General features: G+C 49.2%; 1 protein-coding gene across 2 annotated transcripts in view; it reads right to left on the minus strand.

Moving 5' to 3' along the window:
* Positions 1 to 896: 896 nt before the first annotated feature.
* The window catches only part of SHC2 (SHC adaptor protein 2), a 37592-nt gene continuing 11952 nt past the window's right edge, over positions 897 to 26536 (minus strand). The window contains exons 5-13 of one of the 2 annotated variants that reach the window (XM_053372777.1): positions 23833 to 23886; positions 14252 to 14303; positions 11561 to 11687; positions 10713 to 10893; positions 10048 to 10114; positions 9070 to 9234; positions 6269 to 6585; positions 5053 to 5184; positions 897 to 1244 (exon numbers count right to left, since the gene is read on the minus strand). In XM_053372777.1, coding sequence (XP_053228752.1) covers positions 5056 to 5184; positions 6269 to 6585; positions 9070 to 9234; positions 10048 to 10114; positions 10713 to 10893; positions 11561 to 11687; positions 14252 to 14303; positions 23833 to 23886 — 1092 coding nt within the window. In that variant the 3' untranslated portion in view covers positions 897 to 1244; positions 5053 to 5055. The remainder of the gene's footprint in view (positions 1245 to 5052; positions 5185 to 6268; positions 6586 to 9069; positions 9235 to 10047; positions 10115 to 10712; positions 10894 to 11560; positions 11688 to 14251; positions 14304 to 23832; positions 23887 to 26536) is intronic. The other variant, XM_053372778.1, reaches the window with a different exon arrangement.

Genomic DNA, 26536 nt, shown 5'->3' on the forward strand with positions numbered 1-26536 from the left:
AACATTTTTATTTTTTTGAGCAGGGAAAACAACAGCCATCAAACAAACGAGGAAACAAAGAGACTTAAGAGCAATGTTAAGCATTTCCGTGTTTAATTAGAAACATATTCAAAACAGCCAGTGCTTTCCGGACCTCAAATGCTTCCGTGGATAACTGTGCGATAGAATAGGCCATATTTATTCATATATGTGCTAAGAGTTCTGCAGACATTCGCCTGAGGAGGGAATGGGCAAAACGAGTTTCTTTTTTAAATAAAAAATCTAGGCAGCAATGTGATAGATCAGAGAGAAGCAAGTGGGGCATGCCTAGAGAAGGCGGGTTTGTTTGTTTGCACTGGAAAGAGAGAAGCAACTTTGAAATGCTGCCCTAGCGTCGCAGCACCCCCTGGTGGCACAGGAGGGGAATTTTCAGCCACCATGACCCAAAAGCTGCCAGTCCTAAGAGATAATTTTTAGATAAAAGACGTGGTGTTGGAGCCTTCCAAACTCCCATTAACTGAAAGGAGCACCAATGTCTGTAGGGGGGGGGGAACCAGGCAGTGTCAGTTCCAGATCATTTGCTCCCTTCCCTTCCAGCGACTCCAGAAACCCCCAGAATTCAGAGAAAGGAAGACACTTTGCAGAAAAGGAGGTTAGAGAACCACACAGTTGTTCCTCGACTGCCTCTGTCGCAGGCTGTTTGGGAAGAAGATCCCTTCACTGGATTTGAAACTGGATTGCCCTATATATATATTTTAAAAGCCTGTTGTTGATTCCAAAGCCAGGCGGAGGCAGACAGCCCCTAGAACATCTTGGCTGCCTCTCATTCCAATCGAGAATTTTCCTTTTTCATCTAGAAAGTGAGGCCTAGCCTAGCTTCTCTCCTGCCTCCCTGCTCCCAACCCTAACCCATTTTTAATAAAACTGAGAAACCTCAGCAACTCTGAGCTGATTTGCTAGAAAGCTGGGCACAGGCCTCCTTGCAGTGTAGGCCACCTGGACTGATTTAAAGCGTTCCGCCCCATATCTGGAGTGGGAGAAGGAGATGGCTGAACTTTAAAAAGAATTTTAAAAAGTGGGAGCGACTAGTGCTGGGGCAGAGCAAGTCAGGAAGGTGGTGATGCGGGTAGAATCCAGGATTTCTGACTCCAGATCTCGATGTCTCTTCTCCGCCCATAGATTGCTGCTTCTGCAAAGCTAGGATTCCAGACTCAGATTTGGCAGGTAGGAAGGCTGGGTCAGCTTCTGCGCAGAGGGTCAGATTCCTAATGGAAAAGACATTTCAGTAAGGGGAGCAACAGGGATTTTTGCATTGCTCCACATATCTCTGGCTTCTTCCTTCCTCCCCCTTTTTAAAATTAGATTTTAAAGGTAAAGGGAACCCTGACCATTAGGTCCAGTCGTGGCCAACTCTGGGGTTTCGGCGCTCATCTCGCTTTATTGGCTGAGGGAGTACAGTTTCTGGGTCGTGTGGCCAGCAGGACTGAGCCGCTTCTGGCGAACCAGAGCAGCACACGGAAACGCCGTTTACCTTCCCACCGGAGTGGTACCTATTTATCTACTTGCACTTTGACGTGCTTTCGAACTGCTAGGTGGGCAGGAGCAGGGACCGAGCAACGGGAGCTCACCCCGTCGTCGCGGGGATTCAAACCGCCGACCTTCTGATCGTCAAGTCCTAGGCCCTGTGGTTTAACCCACAGCGCCACCCGCGTCCCTATATTTTCCTTACAGGGTCATTAAGTATGAATGAATGAATGAATCTTTATTTGCGTCAGCCGTCGGCCATCGCAATAAAACAACAATACAATATACAAAGGATAGAAATAAAAAGTCAATTATCTAAAATGCATTTTAGGGTTTTGAATCAAGAGTCAAATCGGGGATCTTATTCTGACTGCCCCAGAATGAATTAAGTATGAAAACGCATGGCAATGACCATATTTTCCTGTGTATAACACGCCCCCGTGTATAAGACAACCCGTATTTTGGGGGACTCCAAATTAAGAAAATGGGGGGGGGAGATTGTCCAGAGGTGTTGAGCTTTTTTTGGGGGGGTTGCCAAAAATCGCTCACCCAAGCCACCAATCATCTGCCCACTCGCCGACAGCAGCCATCAAATTGCAGCCGCCAATCGACAGAAGCCCTTGCTGCAGCCACCAATCACCCGCCAAATCATAGAATCATAGAATCATAGAATCATAGAGTTGGAAGAGACCACAAGGGCCATCGAGTCCAACCCCCTGCCAAGCAGGAAACACCATCAGAGCACTCCTGACATATGGTTGTCAAGCCTCTGCTTAAAGACCTCCAAAGAAGGAGACTCCACCACACTCCTTGGCAGCAAATTCCACTGTCGAACAGCTCTTACTGTCAGGAAGTTCTTCCTAATGTTTAGGTGGAATCTTCTTTCCTGCAGTTTGGATCCATTGCTCCGTGTCCGCTTCTCTGGAGCAGCAGAAAACAACCTTTCTCCCTCCTCTATGTGACATTCTTTTATATAGTTGAACATGGCTATCATATCACCCCTTAACCTCCTCTTCTCCAGGCTAAACATGCCCAGCTCCCTTAGCCGTTCCTCATAAGGCATCGTTTCCAGGCCTTTGACCATTTTGGTTGCCCTCCTCTGGACACGTTCCAGTTTGTCAGTGTCCTTCTTGAACTGTGGCGCCCAGAACTGGACACAGTACTCCAGGTGAGGTCTGACCACTGACAATTTCCTGCTCACGGCTGCAACCAATTATCATCCATGTATTAGAGACCCTATACCAGGAGTGGGGAACCTCAGGCATGGAGAGGCAAATTTAGCCCTCTAGACTTCTCTCTCTGGCCCCTGCAGTATTCCTGCTGCATGGATTTTAGGAAAACAAGGAAGCTGTCATATACCGAGTCAAGGCATAAATCCACCCAGCCCAGATGAACCTCACTGTGGCTTTTCAAAGATTAAGGTGTCTGTCTCACTGTGGGCTATGTAAGGTAAAGGTAAAGGGACGCCTGACCATTAGGTCCAGTCGTGGCCGACTCTGGGGTTGCGGCGCTCATCTCGCTTTACTGGCTGAGGGAGCCGGCGTACAGCTTCCGGGTCATGTGGCCAGCAGGACTAAGCCGCTTCTGGCGAACCAGAGCAGCGCACGGAAACGCCGTTTACCTTCCCGCCGGAGCGGTACCTATTTATCTACTTGCACTTTGACGTGCTTTCGAACTGCTAGGTTGGCAGGAGCAGGGACCGAGCAACGGGAGCTCACCCCATCATTGTGGGGATTCGAACCGCTGACCTTCTGATCGGCAAGTCCTAGGCTCTGTGGTTTAACCCACAGCGCCACCCGTGTCCCTGTGTATCTGTAACCTTTTGGCAGAAGCGGATGAAATTTGTAGGCACAGCCGCTCTCTTTGGAGAGCTGGTTTTCAGACCAATAGGGGCAGTTTTAGGAACATAGGAAGCTGAGTCAGACTAGGTCAGACCCTCAGGTCCATCTAAGGTCCATCTAGTTTTGTCTACACTGGCCAGGAATCGAACCTGTGACCATCCACAGCTGATCTGCCCCTTCCTCCTGTTCCTTTCAAAAGCTTTCTTCTCAAACAGGTCACACAAGTTCTGGAGCACCTCAAGAAAACCTGCAGGACCTATTGGGGCCTCCTTTGCAGACGGAGTCTCGTTTCAAATTTGCTGAGGGGTGGGGTGAATTTAGGGAGGGGAGGTTGTGCTTTCCCCACACCCACCTAGCCAGGCTCCATCAGTGCTGACAGGTAACCTGAAAAGCCATCCTTCAGAAGGAGACATTGCCAAGAAGACGGAGGGGTGGGAAATGGGAAAGGGGGTGTTTTTCGGGCCGTGGCGCAAAATCCTTGGAAAAGAACAGGCAGTGGCCCAAAAATAAGAGAGATATCATCGAGTTGGCAGAACTCGAGGGCAAGACCACAGTTTAGCTGAATCCTCAAAAGATGGAGAGCATTATGTATGATGTTCAGGGTGGTCACAACAGCAGTCTCAACCCTGATTCTGCCTTGGGGGACTAGTCTCCGTCCCCCAAATATACCTTTGGGGTCTCGGTTCCTATTTCCTTTTATTTTAACTGCCTCATCTTTGCAGTCTCCATCTTTGATCCTCCACATTCCCACATCAGTTTGTGGTGTTTCTCATTTGTTTTTCTAAAATCTGGTGAACCGGGTTCGTGTCTCCGCTCCTCCACATGCAGCTGCTGGGTGACCTTGGGCCAGTCGCACTTCTTTGAAAACTCTCAGCCCCACTCACCTCACAGAGTGTTTGTTGTGGGGGAGGAAGGGAAAGGAGAATGTTAGCCGCTTTGAGACTCCTGAAGGGGAGTGAAAGGCGGGATATGAAATCCAAACTCTTCTTCTTCTAAAAGATTCATCAGCGACACAAAAAACCCCCAGATGAACCGGGTTGTGGGGTGTTTGGAGACAGCAAATCTCAGCTCCTTGGAGGGGGGGGAAATACTGTATTTTTCACTCTATAGGACGCACCAGACCATATGACGCACTTTGTTTTAGAGAGGGAGAACAAGGGGAAAAAATTCTCCCCCTCTCTGCTCAGCGCCCCTCCAGCGAAGCGGCAGGAGATACGGAGCCCCTTCCATTTCTCCTCCCGCTTGGCTGAAGGGGCGCTGCACAGCTCTCCCTCTCTGCTGAAGCCAGGAGAGTCTTGCTCTCCCGGCTTCAGCAAAAGCCGCTCAAAGCCTCCGGAGCGCAGCAGGACCTCCCGCTGTGCTCCAGAGGCTTCAAGCTCCTTTCGCTGAAGCCTGGAGAGCGAGAGGGGTCGGTGCGCTTTGGAGGTCTTTAAGCAGAGGCTTGACAACCATATGTCAGGAGTGCTCTGATGGTGTTTCCTGCTTGGCAGGGGGTTGGACTCGATGGCCCTTGTGGTCTCTTCCAACTCTAGGATTCTATGATTCTATGATTCTATATGGAGTTGCGCAACCTTGTTTAATTTTAGCATTATTTTAAGTCATCGCTGCTCATGGCGCATCCCCTCCATCTAGTGGCAGTCAGTTCCACAAGCCACCGATGCAACGATGCACCAACATCATGCCACCAGAGCAGAGATTGGGTACTTACCTGTCATTGCTTCCACCTTACCGCCTGCCGCAGGTGGAGCTCGCTTTCGGCGGCGACTATGGGCTGTTCGTTCTGCAGGTGGTAGTTTATCAGGTGGCTGATGTTCTCAAACAAGGCATCCTTTGTCCTCACCTGAAGCAAACAGGTAAGGAGAGCAAGAGGCTTAATCTTTGCCCATGGGAGAAACAGCGCAAGCACATAGATCTTGCAAGCATTGGTAGAATCAGGCCTGAGGCTCCGCCCCCTGCACCTTTAGCCACACCCAACATCCGACACAGTCCCCTCCCACCTGTAGCCCCGCCCTTCCTTAAAGGAACAGGTCACCAGTTTGGTCCAGTCCGTTATGCATCCAAACGTTTCGAAAGTTTATGCGAGCTTGAATCTGTTTTTAGCCTATTGCTATTTTGACTTTTAAAATAAGTTTTAAATTCCTGTTGTTAATTTTTCTTGCTGGTAATCTTATTAAAGTTTGAAAGGTTAATATCTTTTTTGGGTAAACCACTTTTGTGTATAGATTTTATGTATAGATTTGTGTATAGATTCTATGTGTATAGATTTTGTGTATAGATTTTTGTGTATAGATTTTCATACTCGGAGCAGACCATGGAAATTAATGAACCTAAGTTTGCTGTGTTCATGCGCTTCAATGGGTCTACTCTGTGTAAGAGCAACGCTGCATGCACCCCTATATTTATAGATCGCTTCTGCCAGGCAGAAGCAGCAATTTATGACAATAAAATACAGAATGCTTAGGAAATTCAATCCAACCGTACAGATATGAAATACTAAAAGTCTTCATCCAAATAAAAGTTGCCTAAAAATACAGAAAATTTCTATGTAGAATGTAAGTGGCTGGGGAGACTCAGCCAGATGGGTGGGGTATAAATAAATTATTATTATTATTATTATTATTATGATTTTGGGTTGTGTATATGTTCAGTATTATCTAAACAGCATGGTTGTGTTCTTATTGTGAACTGCCCTGGCATATATATATATATATATATATATATATATATATATATATATATGAAGGGCGATATACAAATAAATAAAATACATATTTTAAAAGTACCCTAGGCGCGTGCAAAGTGCCTTTTCCCTCCCGCCTGCACAGGGCACGTCACTCAGAGGAGACCCACTGAGACCAATGGGCGCATCAGTGTCCAGCCACACATAACCGCAAACCCAGCCTCATTGAGGTTCGGCTGCTTACCACGCCTTCCGGGTCCACCAGGAGCAAGTGCTTAGGCTGCCCGCTTTGCATCCCGGTCAGGACGTATTGTCCCGGGTTGGTGACGCTGTCCCTGACCAGGAAATCCCCATCCACCTGCAGCAGCTTCTCCGCGTCCCTCCGGCTCAGCTTCCCGCGGTACCAGGGCTCCTGCTTCAGTTGCTCCTCCATGGGGGCGATGGGGGCCTTCCGGGTGGGCGGGCTGGGCCACTGGTCCTCAATCGGCGGGCTGCCGCCGCCGACACCCGCGCCGCAAGCTGACATGGATTCGTGGAGCTTCAGAGCATCCTCAAACGGCCCTGGGGAAAACCAAAAGAAGGCTGAGGTCAGCTCAATCAAGGACAGGGAGTCAAGGGCCATGTTCCCTTCCAGGGGCCACTTGTCAGCGCTGGGTGGGGGCAGAGGAGAAAGTGGGTGGAGCAATGAACTAGCAGGCTAGTTTCCACACCCCATCCTGGTCCCAGTCTGCCCACATCTCTGCCTTAGTGCTGTCCGTGGTGCTGAAGCCACACCTGACATCTCAGACTCTTTGCTGTTGCTGTCAAATCTGGAGTGAGCTTATGGTCATTGTCCTTAGGAGCATAGAAAGTCGCCTAACACTGAGTCAGACCATCGGCACATTGAGCTGGGTACTGCCTGAGTTCTGATTCCATCAATGGTGTCTCCGAAGTATTTGACACATCACTTGAGAAGACAGGCGAACTAATGCCAGTGCCCTGGAAGAAGGAAAGATCCCGAGTGTCAAAGCGATGATTCTTCAACATCAACTTCGTTGGACTGGTCATGTTGTGCGGATGCCTGATTGTCGTCTACCAAAGCAACTACTCTATTCCAAACTTAAAAATGGAAAGCGTAATGCTGGCGGTCAACAAAAGAGGTTTAAAGACTTTCTCAAGGCAAATCTTTAAAAATGTAGTATAAACACCGACAACTGGGAAACACTGGCCTGCGAGCGCTCCAGATGGAGAACCTTTACCAAAGGTGTCGTGGGCTTTGAAGACACTCGAACTCAGGACGCAAGGGAGAAATGTGCTAAGAGGAAGGCACGCTCGGCAAATCCACACCAGGATCAACTCCCATCTGGAAACCAATGTCCCCACTGTGGAAGGACGTGTGGATCCAGAATTGGCCTCTGCAGTCACTTACGGACTCACTGTTAAAACCGTGTTTGTGGAAGAAGAAGAAGAAGAGAAGAAGAAGAGTTTGGATTTGATATCCCGCCTTTCACTCCCTTTAAGGAGTCTCAAAGCGGCTAACATTCTCCTTTCCCTTCCTCCCCCACAACAAACACTCTGTGAGGTGAGTGGGGCTGAGAGACTTCAAAGAAGTGTGACTGGCCCAAGGTCACCCAGCAGCTGCATGTGGAGGAGCGGAGACGCGAACCCGGTTCCCCAGATTACGAGACTACCGCTCTTAACCACTACACCACACTGACAATCTTACTTGGCTACGAGGGATCGCCAAAGAAGAAGATCCCATTCATGTTTGAGTCTGGGGCTTTCTGCATGAAACACAGATGCTCCAGCACTGAGTCATGGTCTATTTTCCGAAATGGCTAATGGATGGTGTGCAAGAGGTGGTCAACATGCCTGACCCACTGCTAACCCACTATATTATTATTTGCTTAGATCAGCGGTTCTCAACCTGCGGGTCCCCAGATGTTGTTGGACTACAACTCCCATCACTCCTAGCTAGCAAGGCCAGAGCTTAGGGATGATGAGAGTTGTAGTCCATCAACAGCTGGGGACCCACAGATTGAGAACCACTGGCTTGGATGAAGCTTTTCTCGGTGCAGAATTCAGGCACTTGGCCTAAATGCGACAACTGCCCTGTCCATGTTGAGCGCAGAAAGTCAGGGAGGGAATGGTGCCAGGAGCCCTTCAAATTTTTCACAATACAGTCGTACCTCAGAAGTCGAACGGAGTCCATTCCGGAAGTCCGTTTGACTTCCAAAACGTTCGGAAACCAAGGCGCGGCTTCCGCTTGGCTGCAGGACGCTCCTGCGGCCAATCGGAAGCTGCGGAAGTCGCGTCGGACGTTCGGCTGCCAAAGAATGTTCGCAAACCGAAACACGCACTTCCGGGAGGTTTGCGGTGTTCAGGAGCCAAAATGTTTGACTCGCAAGGCGTTTGGGATCCAAGGTACGACTGTACAATAGAATAATATCTAGAACAAATAGAATCGAAAAGAAAAGAGAGAGAGGAAAAAGAAGAGAACAATGAAGGGAGCGGGAGACAGGAAGAGGAAGAGGAAGAGGAAGAGGAAGAAGAAGAAGAAGAAGAAGAAGAAGAAGAAGAAGAAGAAGGGGAGTTTGGATTTGAAATCCCGCTTTATCACTACCGGAAGGAGTCTCAAAGCGGCTAACATTCTCCTTTCCCTTCCTCCCCCACAACAAACACTCTGTGAGGTGAGTGGGGCTGAGAGACTTCAGAGAAGTGTGACCAGCCCAAGGTCACCCAGCAGCTGCATGCGGAGGAGCGGGGAATTGAACCCGGTTCACCAGATTACGAGTCCACCGCTCTTAACCACTACACCACACTGGCCAGAACCTTTCCTTGCCACAAACTCCTTCCCCCCTCTCACCAAAGCTCCTCACATCAGACTCACTTTCTGTTGTGTTCATTTTCTCTTGCCATCCTTACGCAACTCACCCCAAGCACCATTCAGTGTGGGAAGGAGATATTAATAAAAATTATCGCTCCGTTCTGCCAGGTGGGAGTAGCGCACTTCTGTCAGGTTCTGTCCTGCCGAGGCAACTTTTCTTACTCATATCACTTTCTTACTCATATCAAAGAGGTCCTTTGTGGGGCTTTCGTCAGCCGCTCGGTGCAAGCCAGCATCCGCCTCCCAGTTGTCCAGGTTCTGCGTGTTCACATACATGTGCTCTTCATAGTCTTGGGAGCCCAGGGGTTTTCCATCTGCCTGGACGTACCCATCGCAGCTCTGGCCTGGAAGACACAACCACACCGTGTTGTCTAGCTTTCGCAGCTCACCATAAAGACTCCCCGGTCCTGAATGTGGTCACTGTGCCCCTGAAGGACCAGGTGCGCAGCCTGGGAGTCATTTTAGACTCACAGCTGTCCATGGAGGCGCAGGTCAATTCTGTGTCCAGGGCGGCTGTCTACCAGCTCCATCTGGTACGCAGGATGAGACCCTCCCTGCCCACAGAGTGTCTTGCCAGAGTGGTGCACGCTCTGGTTATCTCCCTCTTGGACTACAGTGGTACCTCGGGTTAAGTACTTAATTCGTTCCAGAGGTCCGTTCTTAACCTTAAACTGTTCTTAACCTGAAGCACCACTTTAGCTAATGGGGCCTCCCGCTGCCGCCGTGCCACCACGACTGTTCTCATCCTGAAGCAAAGTTCTTAACCCGAGGTACTAAATCTGGGTTAGTGGAGTCTGTAACCTGAAGCGTATGTAACCCGAGGTACCACTGTACTGCCATGCGCTCTACGTGGGGCTACTTTTGAAGGTGACCCAGAAACTACAACTAATCCAGAATGCGGCAGCTAGACTGGTGACTGGGAGCAGCCGCCGAGCCCATATAACACTAGTCCTGAAAGACCTATATTGGCTCCCAGGACATTTCCGAGCACAATTCAAAGTGTTGGTGCTTACCTTGAAAGCCCTAAACGGCCTCAAAGGCCCAGTATACCTGAAGGAGCATCTCCACCCCCATCATCCAGCCCGGACACTGAGGTCCAGCTCTGAGCAGCACTTAGAGAACTAAATCAGAAAGAGGAATAAGTGGTGATGAGTTACCGTGAGCATCGGAGTCCCAGTTCAAGTTGGAGTGAGTGCTGTGGTCTCTCCTGGCCGGAGACGCAACCTACAGACCAGAAGATTGAGGAGACAACAGATGTCACGCTTGGCTGGAAGGCCAAAAAGGTGGGTTCCGTAGGCAATCGGTTCCGTATATCTGAAGGAGCGTCTCCACCCCCATTGTTCTGCCCGGACACTGAGGTTCAGCTCTGAGGGCCTTCTGGCGGTTCCCTCACTGCAAGAAGCCAAGTTACAGGGAACCAGGCAGAGGGCCTTCTCGGTGGTGGCGCCCTCCCTGTGGAACACCCTCCCACCAGATGTCAAAGAGAACAACATCTACCAGCCTTTGAGAAGACATCTGAAGGCAGCCCTGTTTAGGGAAGCTTTTAATGTTTGATGTATTACAGTGTTTTAATATTTTTCTGGAAGCCGCCCATAGTGGCTGGGGAAGCCCAGCCAGATGGGCGGGGTAGAAATAATAAATTAATTATTATTATTATTATTATTATTATTATTATTATTATTATTAAGATTAGAAAGCTCCTCATCTTGTGGGGCCATTGCTCAAAGGTGGCACCCGCACACCTGTCCCCAGAAAGTCCATTTTCGGAAGGAGGCGATTGCATTTTCACGAATAATACTTGCGAAGGGCAATTGGTGGTCACCTGGCTGAAATGACTGGCGCAGGAGAGCTGGGAATGGGCGTGGCTGAGGGAGGGGCCACGCTGAAGGCGGGAGTCCACCAACCCACCAATCGGAGGCTCCTTTCCTGGGATGCTATTGTAATAGTCGTGTTCCGAAGTTTCTTCATCCTCTCCCCATGCAGAGTCTTCTGTTCCCATTGCCCTGTCCGGGAAGATAAATTGGGAGGGGAGGAAGGGGTCATGTGACACAACAAGCGACCAATGGGCTTCCACCTGAACTACAAAGCTGAGTATCTTTTATTTATCTTATTCCAGCAACGGTGGAACTGCCCTCAAAGTACAGATGGGTGCCCATTTTTGTTTAAGTCAGCAATGTCTAGGCAACACAATGACCAAAAGGGTAAAGGTAAAGGGACCTGACTCTGGGGTTGTGGCGCTCATCTCGCTTTATTGGCCAAGGGAGCCGGCGTACAGCTTCCGGGTCATGTGGCCAGCATGACTAAGCCATTTCTGGCGAACCAGAGCAGCGCACGGAAACGCCGTTTACCTTCCCGCCGGAGCGGTACCTATTTATCTACTTGCACTTTGACGTGCTTTCGAACTGCTAGGTTGGCAGGAGCAGGGACCAAGCAACGGGAGCTCACCCCGTCATCGCGGGGATTCGAACCGCCAACCTTCTGATCGGCAAGTCCTAGACTCTGTGGTTTAACCCACAGCGCCACCCGCGTCCCCCCGCCCCCTTACCGTAATGCATATTTCATGCTATTTTAATTCATATATTCCTTTTCATGCGCAACTGGTGTCAATATGCACTTTTTTATCGTTGCTGGAGAATTGCCCTGGAGAGGTTTGGAGTCTGAAATACATACCTATCCTGCAGGCCCATAGCCTTGGGGGGGCTGTGGAGATATTGCTTAAACCGGAGCTCGAAAGCTTGCCCCACGGTATTGATGACACTCTGCGCCAGCCCGTCACAACACTCCAAGATGTGGCAGGCTGCCAATCAGAAAGAGAGAGAGAGATGAGTTACTCAACACTCACACAGCTTGATGACAAGCTCAACATGAGGCAGTAGAATGACACAGCTGCTCAAAGGTTGAATGTAAAACTTAGACTGCATTAGAAGCAGAAGGTTACAATATACCGTATTTTTCGCTCTATAAGATGCACCAGACCACAAGACGCACCTAGTTTTTGGAGGAGGAAAACAAGAAAAAAAATATTCTGAATCTCAGAAGCCAGAACAGTGAGAGGATCACTGCGCAGTGAAAGCAGCAATCCTTCTTGCTGTTCTGGCTTCTGGGAAAACTGCGCAGCCTGCATTTGCTCTATAAGACGCACACACATTTCCCCTTACTTTTTAGGAGGGAAAAAGTGAGTCTTATAGAGGAAAAAATACGGTAACCACTCTGGCCAGGGCTATCCCAACCCTGAACTGCTTTTTTCAAAAAAAAATATAAATATTTAATTTTATTTAACATAATTCTTACAAAATACACGCAAAATGCATACAAATGCATACCTACATATTTTTTCAGATAAACACACACATATATTAAAAAAAGAACAAAGAGAAAAGGAAGAAAAGAAAAAAGAAGAAGAAAAATTGCAAAAAGAAGAAAAATTGGAAGAATTTCCTCCAAATTCACTCCACAAATATCTCAACAATAAAACTTCATTGTTTGGCTTCCACCACTTACACTGCACTTCCTATATGCATTTTAAGCAAACTTGTATCTGTTATTCTGTATTTTTCTCATACAAATATTCTAATCCATAAGTTTTCTAAATCTTTCATAAATCTATTCTAAACACAACCAGTACCTTACACTTAATCCTCGTCTACATAAGTAATCATTTAAACATTTCCATTGTTTCTGGAATATATATATATATATATATATATATATATATATATATATATATTCCAACCCTGAACTACTTGAGACCTCAGAGGAAGAGAAGGATTCGAACTCAGGCCCTGGCACTGAGTTTTTCTGGGCAGCCATCAGAGACCCACTCCTTCAGCCATCAGCACCAGATTCTGCACCTATCTCCCCTAGCAATTCTGAGGAATGGGCTACTGATTCCTCCAAGGAATCAGAGAGTCCACAGCCTCACCACCTGGAAAGAAGCAGCCCTAGCTCCAAAGGACAGCAGCCCTTAAACTAGTTGGCTTCAGCAGCCATGAGGCAGAGCTTCCATCTGGGTCCTCCACACCCAAACTATAAAGATCTGGCAATTGCAGGAAGCTGGTGCTGAAGCAACTTCTTCCCTTTCTCAAATAGCCGCGGGGTTGCTGTCCATGGTCCTGAAGCAATTGCTCCTCAACCCTGGCCCATCACCCCAAGTTCTGTCCAGGCTCCTGACCTCACTCAAGCATAAAACTGGCTTGAGCAGCCCTGAGTCTGCTTCCACCATCTCACTTGGGCTGCCATTCCCTTGTGGCGATGGAGACAGCTCTGGAACCAAACAATTGTCAGGAGTGCTTTGATGGTGTTTCCTGCTTGGCAGGGGGTTGGACTCGATGGCCCTTGTGGTCTCTTCCAACTCTATGATTCTATGAATTAGATATACAGTCATATCTTGGGTTACAGACGCTTCATGTTGTGTTTTTTTGGGTTGCGGACGGCCAAAACCCAGAAGTACCAGAATGGGTTACTTCCGGGTTTCGGCCGTCGTGCATGCGCAGAAGCGCTAAATCGTGCTTTGCGCATGCTCAGACGCACCAAATCGCAACCCGCACGTGCGCAGACATGCCGCTGCACGTTGCGGACGCTGTGGGTTGCGAATGTGCATCCTGCACGGATCACATTTGCAACCCGAGCGTCCACTGTAACTGCTACATAGCAAAGCCTACTTTCTCTTCTCACTAAATTGCACTTTGCGCATGCTCAGATGTTGCGAATCACAACCCACACGTGCGCAGACACGCCACTGTGGGTTGCGGATGCTGCGGGTTGCGGACGTGCATCCCACACGGATCACGTTCGCAGCCTGAGCGCCTACTGTAACTGCTAAATAGCAAAGCCTACTTTCTCGTCTCACTTAGACACCTGTGTAGGTGGATCGTCTTTGATAGCAAAGAGGCTTTTGAGAAGATTTTTCGGGATTTTTGGAAAGGTACCTGTTATGTACTGAAGTTCTCACCCTGGGCCAGCAGGGGGATACTGTAGATAGTTATGCAAATAAGGGATCGAAAGTGACGTTCAGTGATTGGATAGTTTTAGAAAGTTGTTACAGTAACGTTGTACTGGAGCTCTATATAAGCAGGCTGACTGAACCCTTCAGTTCAGTTGTGTTCTGGCCTATGAATAAACAAGAGCTGTTTGAAGAATCGCTGTGTCGTCTGATATGTTCACCCACAACTTAACAGTACCCTTGCTTGTGTTGGGGGACTGAAGGAGATACGAGACAGGTTGACTACACAGGGTGCAAATTTTGATCCTTGCAAATTGCTGTAAGAAATACTTAGCGTTCGTATTGCATGATCAAGTTTTCAGAGCACCTGGAGGGTGTCAGTCCTTTCCTTAAGTCCCTCATTGTGGGGTTTCTCTCACCTCGTTGATTGATGGGGTCCTTTGCAACGTAAGCCACGTAGTCAGTTGTGTCCTGTCCAAAAGTCCAACGAAGAAAGGAGAGTTAAGGGGTGAAAGATAGAGTGGAGTAGGAGAGCTGGGAAGGAAATCACATCTGGCAGCCATTGTCTCCCTTTGGTTTCAGATAGTACATGGGTAGAAGCCCAGGACATGAATTTTCATTTACAGGAAGTTAACTCTGGAATTTATACACAATTCTGACCAAAATAACCCTCCTGAGAGCAAGATGCATGTCCCGGGTTTTTGAGACTCATCTACTATCTGAACGACAAAGGTCCGTATAGTAAAAGCTATTGTTTTCCCAGTAGTGATGTATGGAAGTGAGAGCTGGACCATCAAGAAGGCTGATCGCCAAAGAATGGATGCTTTTGAATTCTGGTGCTGGAGGAGACTCTTGAGAGTCCCATGGACTGCAAGAAGATCAAACCTTTCCATTCTGAAGGAAATCAGCCCTAAGTGCTCACTGGAAGGACAGATCCTGAAGCTGAGGCTCCAATACTTTGGCCACCTCATGAGAAGAGAAGACTCCCTGGAGAAGACCCTGATATTGGGAAAGATGGAGGGCCCAAGGAGAAGGGACGACAGAGGACGAGATGGTGGGACAGTGTTCTCGAAGCTACCAGCATGAATTTGACCAAACTGCGGGAGGCAGTGGAAGACAGGAGTGCCTGGCGTGCTCTGGTCCAGGGGGTCACGAAGAGTCGGACACGACTAAATGACTAAACAACAACAAAAACTATCTGAAACCAAAGGGATACGTCGGTTGCCAGATGTGAAATATATTTGTTTTATTTCCAGCTCTTCTACCCTGATTCTCATTAGCAGAAACGACAGATGAAGAGGGAGAAAGGGGGAGGAAGAAACACATTTATGTATTCATGTAGGATTTCTGTTTTAAATCTGAGCACAACATGCGCCTGCCCATGTGCTAAGGTCCTCGGATGAACATTTCCTCTCGGTCTCATCAACATCAGAGGCACGGTTGGTGGTGGCACGAGAGACAGGGCCTTTTCTGTGGCAGCCCCCATATTGCAGAATCCCTCTCCCAAGAGGCCAGATTGGTTTCCTCCTTGTTATACTTTCACTGGTAGGCAAAGACATCCTTATTCAGACAGGCCTTTGGAAACTAAGGTGATGCTGCTTTTAATTTTAATTCCCTGTTTTAAATGTGTTCTTCTGTATCCAAATTACTTCCAACTAGCTTGTTTTCATTATTCTGTGTGTTTGTAAATGCTGGGAGCTGCCTTGAATCCCAGTTTGGGAGAAAGGCAGGATATAAATACATTCAAACAACAACACTTTGTTTGGCGCAGTTACAATGATTATGGAACGCAAGTTCCTGGGGGATGAAAAACACACGCAGTCCTGTAGACTTTGGCCACAAGAATGAAGCAGCAATGGATGATGGGTAAGGTAAAGGTAAAGGGACCCCTGACCATTAGGTCCAGTTATGGCCGACTCTGGGGTTGCGGCGCTCATCTCGCTTTATTGGCTGAGGGAGCCGGCGTACAGCTTCCGGTCATGTGGCCAGCAGGACTAAGCCCCTTCTGGCGAACTAGAGCAGCACACGGAAATGCCATTTACCTTCCCTCCAGAGTGGTACCTATTTATCTACTTGCACTTTGATGTGCTTTCGAACTGCTAGGTTGGCAGGAACAGGGACTGAACAACGAGTCCTAGGCTCTGTGGTTTAACCTACAGCGCCACCTGTGTCCCATTGATGATGGGAGATACCTGCAAAATGTCAAGTTGTAAAACATACCACCAGCTAAAAAGAAGAGTTTGGATTTGATACCCCGCTTTATCACTACCCAAAAGAGTCTCAAAGCGGCTAACATTCTCCTTTCCCTTCCTCACCCACAATAAACACTCTGTGAGGTGAGTGGGGCTGAGAGACTTCAAATAAGTGTGACTAGCCCAAGGTCACCCAGCAGCTGCAGGTGGAGGAGCAGGGACACGAACCCGGTTCCCCAGATTATGAATCTACCGCTCTTAACCACTAGCTCCTGCACTTATTTACATTTATGGTTTTATTTATTTCCTACAAGGAGCCCAATGAGGCATGTGTGGTTTTCTCCCTTCCCATTGCAAAGTCGTCTTAGCCTGAGATGAGGGTCACCAAACATCACCAAGTGCATGTACCTGGCTGAGTGAGGATGCAAACCCTGCCATACCAGATTGTTATCTTGCACTCTAACCAATACACCACACCAAGGTAAAGGTAAAGGACCCCTGTACGGTTAAGTCCAGTCCAAGGCGACTAGGGCATCTCGCTTTCAGGCCGAGGGATCCAGTGTTTGTCCACAGACAGCTTTCCGGGTCATGTGGCCAGCAGGACTAAACCGCTTCTGGCGCAACAGGACACCGTGATGGAAACCAGAGCATACGGAAATGCTGTTTACCTTCCCGCCGGAGCGGTACCTATTTATCTACTTGCACTTTGACGTGCTTTCGAACTGCTAGGTTGGCAGGAGCAGGGACTGAGCAACGGGAGCTCACCCCGTCGTCGCAGGGATTCAAACCGCCGACCTTCTGATCGGCAAGCCCAAGGGGCTCAGTGGTTTAGACCGCAGCGCCACTCGCGTCCCTCACACTAGTTCCATGAGACACATAATAAAGAAATCTAAGTGGGTTTTGTTTTGGGATGCATCACTTCTCTTGCCAGAATCCCTTCTTTTACATAAATAATAATATGCTGAAGGAGTTGGCAGGTGCAACAGAATACCTCAGCCCTTTAACGATCCAGCAGGTTGCACTCAGACAGATGGGGCATCCTATCAGTGACTAAATCGCCTTCTTTAAAGCACTCAGCTGCTCAAGGGCATTGCTGAGGCAACCTGGACTCAGCTGCTGGGGTGCTGTCCGTGGTCCTGAACTCCCACCTTGACCTCCCTCCAAGATTTTCTCCTTCCCTGAAAGGTAAAGGGACTCCTGACCATTAGGTCCAGTCGTGGCCGACTCTGGAGTTGCGGCGCTCATCTCTCTTTACTGGCCGAGGGAGCCGGCGTACAGCTTCCGGGTCATGTGGCCAGCAGGACTAAGCCGCTTCTGGCGAACCAGATCAGCGCACGGAAAGGCCGTTTACCCTCAGGTCCCTTCCAGCTCTAAAGATTCTGTGATTTTACGAAAGTCTCTGCCCACAGAAACAGGAGCGGGGGGTTTCATAAAATCATATAATTGTAGAATTGGAAGAGACCCCAAGGATCATCTTGTCTGGGTCACACGTCCAAAAAGTGTGTTGCCAACATGGAAAGTTTGGATAGATAAAGGTAAAGGTACCCCTGACCGTTAGGTCCAGTTGCGGACGAATCTAGGGTTGCAACGCTCTTCTCGCTTTATTGGCTGAGGGAGCCGGCGTACAGCTTCCGGGTCATGTGACCAGCAGGACTAAGCCCCTTCTGGCGAACTAGAGCAGCGCACGGAAACGCCATTTACCTTCCCTCCAGAGTGGTACCTATTTATCTACTTGCACTTTGACGTGCTTTCGAACTGCTAGGTTGGCAGGAACAGGGAGTGAACAACGAGAGCTCACCCCGTCGTGGGGATTCGAACTGCTGACCTTCTGATCGGCAAGCCCCGGGCTCTGTGGTTTAACCCACAGCGCCACCCGCGTCCCCTTGCCTGAGCCCTGCTCAAAGCAGCCTTACCGCTGCTCCCCTTGTTTGTGCCACCGACCCTCCCCAATGGTGTCCCCCTACGGATCATGGCCACAAATAAGGGTGCAGCTCTAGGGCTGGTGTGCTTTTTCACCCTTTCAAGGGAGGTGTCCAGGGTACAAGGGGGGTGGTTTGGGGGTCCAGGGGCTCTGAGACTTCCTGCAAACCCACCTCCCACCAGCTTCTAGCCCTTCCACCTTCAGAGCTGATGGCAGAGCAAAAGTTGTGGCAACCTTCCACCACCTCATCAGATGGCACCCTCCCAGGAAGAATTGACTTGCTTCCAAAGTTACCAATCAAATAATAATAATAGTAATAAAAATAATATTTTTTTATTTATACCCCGCCCTCCCCAGCCAAGGCCGGGCTCAGAGCGGCTTGCAAGCAATAATAAAACCAAGTTGAATGAATACAACTTAAAAACAAGATTAAAATCCAACATTAAAATATTGAAACATTAAAATATTAAAATGCAGCCTCATCACAGGAGAAGAAAGGAAAAAAGAAAGAGGGAGAGGGAATCAAATTGGCTCCAAGCCAAAGGCCAGGCGGAACAACTCTGTCTTACAGGCCCTGCGGAAAGAAATCGGATCCTGCAGGGCCCTGGTCTCATGAGGCAGAGCGTTCCACCAAGTCGGGGCCAGTGCTGAAAAGGCCCTGGCTCTGGTTAAGGCTAATCTAACTTCCTTGGGGCCCGGGACCACTAGGGTGTTGCTATTTATGGACCTTAAGGTCCTCCATGGGGCATACCGGGAGAGGCGGTCCCATAGGTACGAGGGATTTTGCACTAGCATTTCATCCTGGGGAGGGATGTGGGGTGGACCTTAACAGCGGTGATAGCAGCGTGTCCTTATCAGCCCTCGGAAGAATTTGAACAATTCCCTTCCAATAAGTTTGGGCTTTTTATATAGCCATATATGAAAATCAGATGCAGCACAGCTCTGACATTAACCTATTCATTTGGCTTAATTTGAAAGGAGTTAAATACCAATTATGTAAACCTGCAGAACAATTTTCTGTCAAAGGGGTACAAATGGAGAAGTTTAAGCTCATTTGCAAAAATAGCTTCCCATATACTGGCAGTAATCACCATCCTACAATAACAATTCCAATTCGCTTTCAGACCTTGGATTTTTAACCACCACCACACCATTTCTATCATTAAACCCCAATATATATTTAGTTAATAATCTTTTAGTGCTATGAAATTATTTTTTTAAACCAAGTGAGTTGTCTATTCACTTCCCTTCCGCTATAATTTAACAAACAACTTAAGTGAAAACATTCGAACCATTGAATTCAATTATCGTGGAATCTTTTACCAATTTCTGTATACTGGGGAAAAAAATGAGTGTTTCTTTTAAATGGAAAAAAAATGATATTATACCGAATACAACACTTCCCCAGTGACCCGGAAGCTGTACACCGGCTCCCTCGGCCAATAAAGCGAGATGAGCGGCGCAACCCCAGAGTCGGCCACGACTGGACCTAATGGTCAGGGGTCCCTTTACCTTTACCTATATGCCTATGGTATTTTTAAACTTAAAATCCATTGTTGCATATTGTTTTAAATGTTTGTTTTGCTATTGGGATTGTAGATCCATTTGTGTTTCACAAGCTGGTCTCTGACCGTAATAAATTTCATCAACAACAACCCTGTGAGGTAGGTTAGGCTGAGAGGCAGTGACTGGCCAGTGAGCTTCCTGACCAAGACAGGATTTGTCCTGTCCTCCCAGGTCCTAGTCCGTTGCTCTAACCCATGGGTAGGCAAACTGAGGCCCAGGGGCCAGATCTGGCCCAATCGCCTTCTAAATCCGGCCTGCGGACGATCTGGGAATCAGCATGTTTTTCCATGAGTAGAATGTGCCCTTTGATTTAAAATGCATCTTTGGGTTATTTGTGGGGCATAGGAATTCGTTCATTTCCCCGCTAAAAAACATATAGTCCGGCCCCCCACAAGGTCTGAGGGACAGTGGACCGGCCCCCTGCTGAAAAAGTTTGCTGACCCCTGCTCTAACCGCTCCACCACACTGCCTCTCACTAGGCGCTTCCACCAGCAGCAACAGAACCTCTGGTTTCAGGGCTCCAGCTCCTGCGTCCAACCTCCCTAATCTGCTCCAGACATCTGAGACGGATTTGAGGGGTTCACAGTGCGCTGGAGGCGGAAAAGAAGCCCTGTTGAACAAAGGGGTGCCTGCTCATTCTACACCCCGGATCTCGCCCACCAGCTATAAAACGACCAAAGGTCAACTATCCGAGAACATCGATCATGGTGGAGCACTCGGAGGAGGGAAGGCGAAGGAGCAATTAGCTAAAAGCCTCCTGGAACAGATGAGGTTTGGCCAAACGCCCGCGAGAATAAGTGATCGGGCCTCTGGAAGGTCGTTAAGCACGGCAACCAGAGAGGCCTAATGATAAATAATAATAATAATAATAATAATAATAATAATAATAATAATAATAAAATTTATTTATATCCCGCCCTCCCCAGCCGAAGCCAGGCTCAGGGCGGCTAACAACAATAAAACAGTACAAAAGTACAACACAAACAACACTCTAAAATCATTCATTATAAAATTAATTAAATTCAAGCCACTGGCCACCATTGGGCCAGAGCTCCGCAAAGATTGCCGAGGGAGGGAGTCAGGCTGTGCCCTGGCCAAAGGCCTGGCGGAACAGCTCCGTCTTGCAGGCCCTGCGGAAAGATGTCAAGTCCCGCAGGGCCCTGGTCTCTTGTGACAGAGCGTTTCACCAGGTCGGAGCCACAGCCGAAAAAGCCCTGGCTCTAGTTGAGGCCAGCCTAACTTCTCTGTGGCCTGGGACCTTCAAGGTGTTTTTATTTGAAGACCGTAAGTTTCTCTGTGGGGCATACCAGGAGAGGCGGTCCTGTAGGTACGAGGGTCCTAGGCCGTATAGGGCTTTAAAGGCTGTTTAAATGGGGGCTGTTGGGCTGGTGGGAGTCATACGCCAAGACATCTAGAGAGCACCAGGTTGGGTTTGTCAAGAAAGGTGCGGCCGCTCAGTGGCCTCGGTCCAGTATACCTGAAGGAGTGTCTCCACCCCCATCGTTCTGCCTGGACACTGAGGTCCAGTGCCAAGGGCCTTCTGGCGGTTCCCTTGCTGTGAGAAGCCAAATTACAGGGAACCAGGCAGAGGGCCTTCTCGGTGGTGGCGCCCGCCCTGTGGAATGCCCTCCCATCGGATGTCAAAGAGAAAAACTACCAGACTTTTAGAAGACATCTGAAGGCAGCCCTGTTTAGGGAAGCTATTAATGTTTAATAGATTATTGTACAGTGGTACCTCGGGTTACACCCGCTTCAGGTTACGTAAGCTTCAGGTTAAAGACTCTGCTAACCCAGAAATAGTGCTTCAGGTTAAGAACTTTGCTTCAGGATGAGAACAGAAATCGCGTGGCAGCAGCAGGAGGCCCCATTAGCTCAAGTGGTGCTTCAGGTTAAGAACAGTTTCAGGTTAAGAACGGACCTCCGGAACGAATTAAGTACTTAACCCGAGGTACCATTGTATTTTAATATTCTGTTGAAAGCCATCCAGAGTAGCTGGGGAAACCCAGCCAGACTGGTGGGGTATAAATAAATTATTATTATTATTATTATTATTATTATTATTATTACTACTGTTACTACTACTACTACTACCATTGCACTTCCCAAGTCCAGTCTCCCAATTGCATCTCTAGGCAGAGGAAGACTTCCACCAGTTTCAACAGGTATACTCTGAGGAAGGTGGTGCTGTGGTCTAAACCACTGAGCCTCTTGGGCTTGCCAGTCAGAAGGTCAGCAGTTCGAATCCCCGCAATGACGGGGTGAGCTCCCGTTGCTCTGTCCCAGCTCCTGCCAACCTAGCAGTTCGAAAGCATGCCAGTGCAAGTAGATAAATAGGTACCACTGCGGCAGGAAGGTAAACGGCATTTCCGTGCGCTCTGGTTTCCATCATGCGCCAGAAGCAGCTTAGTCCTGCTGGCCACACGACCCGGGAAGCTGTCTGTGGACAAACGCTTGGCCTGGAAGCAAGATGAGCGCCACAACCCCACAGTCGCCTTTGACTGGACTTAACCGTCCAGGGGTCCTTTACCTCTACCTTTCACTCTGAGGAAGACTAACGTTGGGGAGGGCCAATCCATTGCCTTCCTTCTGGGGCATCCCAGGAGTAGGACAAAATGCCGGTCACTAATAGGACCTGCCGTTAGAGGGTGGGGTGACTCCCTTTCCCATTCCTCTCTCCCCTCCCGGGGGATTCTGGGAAAACAAAATGGCGGCCAACACTAGGGGCGGCAAGCCACCAAAACTGGTTTCGGGGCTACTGCCGCAAGCCGTAGCCACCAAAGGAATTGAAATAGAAGAGGAGAAACCTCCGGAAAACGTGGAAAACAACATTCATATGAATGAACAGGTAATGAAATGAATGTTGTTTTAACAAATGAATAATGCAATGTTCACATTGAAGAGTGGGGATGAAGAGGCTAATAGCAAACGTTGTTGCACCCTGATCTTTTCCGAAGGCCACCTGTTATGTACTGAGTTGAATAGGATCCATAATGCAGCAGTCTGATTGGTCCTAGAACAATAGGATCCAGAAGGCAGCAGTCTGATTGGCCCTAGAACAATAGGATCCATAATGCAGCAGTCTGATTGGTCCTAGAACAATAGGGTCCAGAATGCAGCAGTCTGATTGGTCCTAGAACAATAGGGTCCAGAATGCAGCAGTCTGACTGGTCCTAGAACAATAGGATTCAAAATGCAGCAGTCTGATTGGTCTACAGGAGCTGCCCAATCCAGCTCCAGGTGGAAGTGAATCCGCAACCTGATTGGCCTACAGATGAATCCCGGAATTAGCCAATCACGTGGGGCCCATTGCGTAAATAATGTATATAAAGCAGACATCCTGGGGGAACTTCCATTCCTCCTCACCACTATGAGCTGAATAAAGAGCATCAAATCCACTCTGACAACATCTCAGGGGAACGCAGGCTCTGTTTATTAATGCTTGTGCATGGACTCACAGCTGTCCATGGAGGCACAGGTCAAATCCGTGCCCAGGGCAGCTGTTTACCAGCTCCATCTGGTACGCAGGCTGAGGCCCTACCTGCCTGTGGACTGTCTTGCCAGAGTGGTGCATGCTCTGGTTATCTCCCGCTTGGACTACTGCCATGCACTCTACATGGGGCTACCTTTGAAGGTGACCCGGAAACTACAACTAATCCAGAACGCGGCAGCCAGACTGGTGACTGGGAGTGGCCTCCAGGACCACATAACACTGGTTCTGAGAGATCTGCATTGGCTCCCAGTACGTTTCCGAGCACAATTCAAAGTGTTGGTGCTGACCTTGAAAGCCCTAAACGGCCTCGGTCCAATATATCTGAAGGAGCGTCTCCACCCCCATCGTTCTGTCTGGACACTGAGGTCCAGCTCTGAGGGCCTTCTGGCGGTTCCCTTACTGCGAGAAGCCAAGTTACAGGGAACCAGGCAGAGGGCCTTCTCGGTGGTGGCGCCCGCCCTGTGGAACGCCCTCCCATCAGATGTCAAAGAGAAAAACAACTACCAGACTTTTAGAAGACATCTGAAGGCAGCCCTGTTTAGGGAAGCTTTTAATGTCTGATGTATTACAGTATTTTAATATTTTTCTGGAAGCCGCCCAGAGTGGCTGGGAAAGCCCAGTCCGATGGGTGGGGTATAAATAATAAATTATTATTGTTCTTGTTGTTTTGCATGCATGCCCATTCCTACAGTCCTTCCGGCACAGTTTTGTTTTGGGGCTACGATCGTCCTGCGTTTCATCCGTCCCAGATGCCTGTGCCTCTTCCCCGACTGCTCCCGCAGTTTGACACACAAACACACACACGGCAAAGCTTTCGAACCCCCACCTTACCGTATCACCCCCCGAAGCGAAGGAGATGGATTGCATGTGGTGGTTCGCGATGATCTGCGATGGAAAGAGACAGGCAGAAGTGGGTGGGAGGGAGGGAGAGGCGTTGAGAAGAGCTTGACAGACACGGAGGACAGAGAAGGTCATGGAGATGACTTAGACATCGCTCAGCGACTGGGTCGATAGAGCATTTGGAGAGAGAGAGAGAGGGAGGGACTGAGCAGATCAATCCGCACTCGAGTCTCTCAGGGGCAAAGCCTTCCTCGCAAACGTTGGGGTCGCCTAGGCCTCTTTCGGCACAGAACGGGGGACAGGACAACCTTGGGGCGGCGTGATACCCCCTAAAGGATTGGCGAGGTCTTCTCAGGGAGCGCCACTGCAATGGCGGCCAACACCACAGAGACAACCTGCCCTCTCTGATGTCACGGCACCTGGAACAAGCGGACATGTTCCATTTTGTCAGGGAACTGCCATGGGCTCAGGGGTGAGAGGGGAAAAGCCGGCTGGATTACAGACAACCCCCCAAAGATCGTGGGAAGCAGCTCCTCCTCAACGGAAGAGAGTAACCACGCCTCCAGTGGAGAGGAGCTTCAGGGCTCAGAGGAGGCGAGGCGGTGCCAGGACACCTGGCCTGAGCAAAGCGGGGAGGAGAGAGGTCCTACGTTACCCACGCCCTCCCTGCGCAGTAGGCTTCCGCACCGAGAGGGGAGGCGCAGACTGGGTGTCAAGAAACTACTCTGCTGGGGAAGGTTTAAGGACCGCCCACTCACAGATTCTGCCAGTGGAGAGTGGCGCTCTGGACAGGAAAAGTTTACTTTGGCATCAAAAGCAAGGCTTCACAGCCGAGCAGGGAGGCATTTGCCTACTTGCTCTCGAGCAACCCCTTGGTACCCTAACAGCAATTTGTGTAATCCATCCGGCTTTTCCCCTCTCGCCCCTGAGCCGATGGCCGTTCCCTGACACATTTGGTTCCTCATTTCCCCAGTCTCCAATTCAGCTCTCGACATCAGTCTGAGATTTATTAATATTCCTTAAAGCCCTCGTGGAAATCCGCCAGCATTTTGGCACCCATTCCTCCGAACAGAGGCGTTTCTGTAGGCCTGCCGTTCTTCAAACTTGGAAGAGGACTCCGGACTACAACTACCATAATCCCTGAACCATTGGCACGCGCTTCAGGTTACAAACTCCGCTAACCTAGAAGAGTTCCCTCGAGTTGAGAACTTTGCCCCAGGACGAGAACGGAAATCGTGTGCCAGTGGTGCAGCGGCAGCAAGAGACCCCATTAGCAAAAACACACCTCTAGTTAAGAACAGTTTCAGGTTAAGAACGGACCTCCGGAACGAATTAAGTCTGTAACTAGAGGTACCACTGTATCTAAGGACGGCTGTGTTATTCTGGAAAGTGGCAATTCCATAAATGCAAACGAAATTGAATTCCCACCTTCCACAACCTTGCTTGGGCCAGCTTTGGTGACCATGGTCAAGGGCCAACACAGGCCAAGCCGTTGCCCTCCAATGACTCAGACTACAACTCCCATCAGCCCCAGCTCACACTAGGCCCGGCCAATCCAGGAGCTGATCTACACCTGGAGGGAGGGGCTTAAGAACCTGTGTGCAGCTCACTTGGGCAGGATGGAAGGAGGTGCCCATTGGACTACCCTTCTCTCATCTTTCCCAATCTTAAACTTCAGTTCTCCACAGACTGAGGTTGAATCCTGACAAGACAGAAGCACTGTTTATGGGGGACAGGGGGCGGGCAGGTGGGGATTCCCTGGTCCTGAATGGGGTAACTGTGCCCCTGAAGGACCAGGTGTGCAGCCTGGGAGTCATTTTGGACTCACCGCTGTCCATGGAGGCACAGGTCCATTCTGTGTCCAGGGCAGCTCCACCTGGTACGCAGGATGAGACCCTCCCTGCCCGCAGACTGTCTGGCCAGAGTGGTGCATGCTCTGGTTATCTCCCACTTGGACTACTGCCATGCGCTCTATGTGGGGCTACCTTTGAAGGTGACCCGGAAACTGCAACTAATCCAGAATGCGGCAGCTAGACTGGGGACTGGGAGCGGCCGCCGAGACACATAACACCAGTTCTGAGAGATCTGCATTGGCTCCCAGTACCTTTCCAAGCACAATTCAAAGTGTTGGTGCTGACCTTGAAAGCCCTAAACGGCCTCGGTCCTGTATACCTGAAGGAGCATCTCCACCCCCATCGTTCAGCCCGGACACCTGGGTCCATCTCTGAAGGCCTTCTGGCGGTTCCCTCATTGCGAGAAGTGAGGTTACAGGGAACCAGACAGAGGGCCTTCTCGGTAGTGGCACCCGCCCTACCTTCCTTCAGATGTGAAGGAAATAAGCAGCTATCCTATCTTTAAAAGACATCTGAAGGCAGCCCTGTTCAGGGAAGTTTTTAATATTTAACGCTGTATTGTTTTTAATACTTGATTGGGAGCCGCCCAGAGTGGCTGGGGAAACTCAGCCAAATGGGAGGGGTATAAATTATTATTATTATTATTATTATTATTATTATTATTATTATTATTATTTGCAGCCAATTGTATTTTTTGCTCTATAAGACTGACTTTTTCCCTCCTAAAAAGTAAGGGGAAATGTGTGTGCGTCTTATGGAGCGAATGCAGGCTGCGCAGCTATCCCAGAAGCCAGAACAGCAAGAGGGATTGCTGCTTTCGCTGCGCAGGGATCCCTCTTGCT

Source organism: Podarcis raffonei, chromosome 18, assembly GCF_027172205.1.
Source record: "Podarcis raffonei isolate rPodRaf1 chromosome 18, rPodRaf1.pri, whole genome shotgun sequence".
NCBI lineage: Eukaryota > Metazoa > Chordata > Lepidosauria > Squamata > Lacertidae > Podarcis > Podarcis raffonei.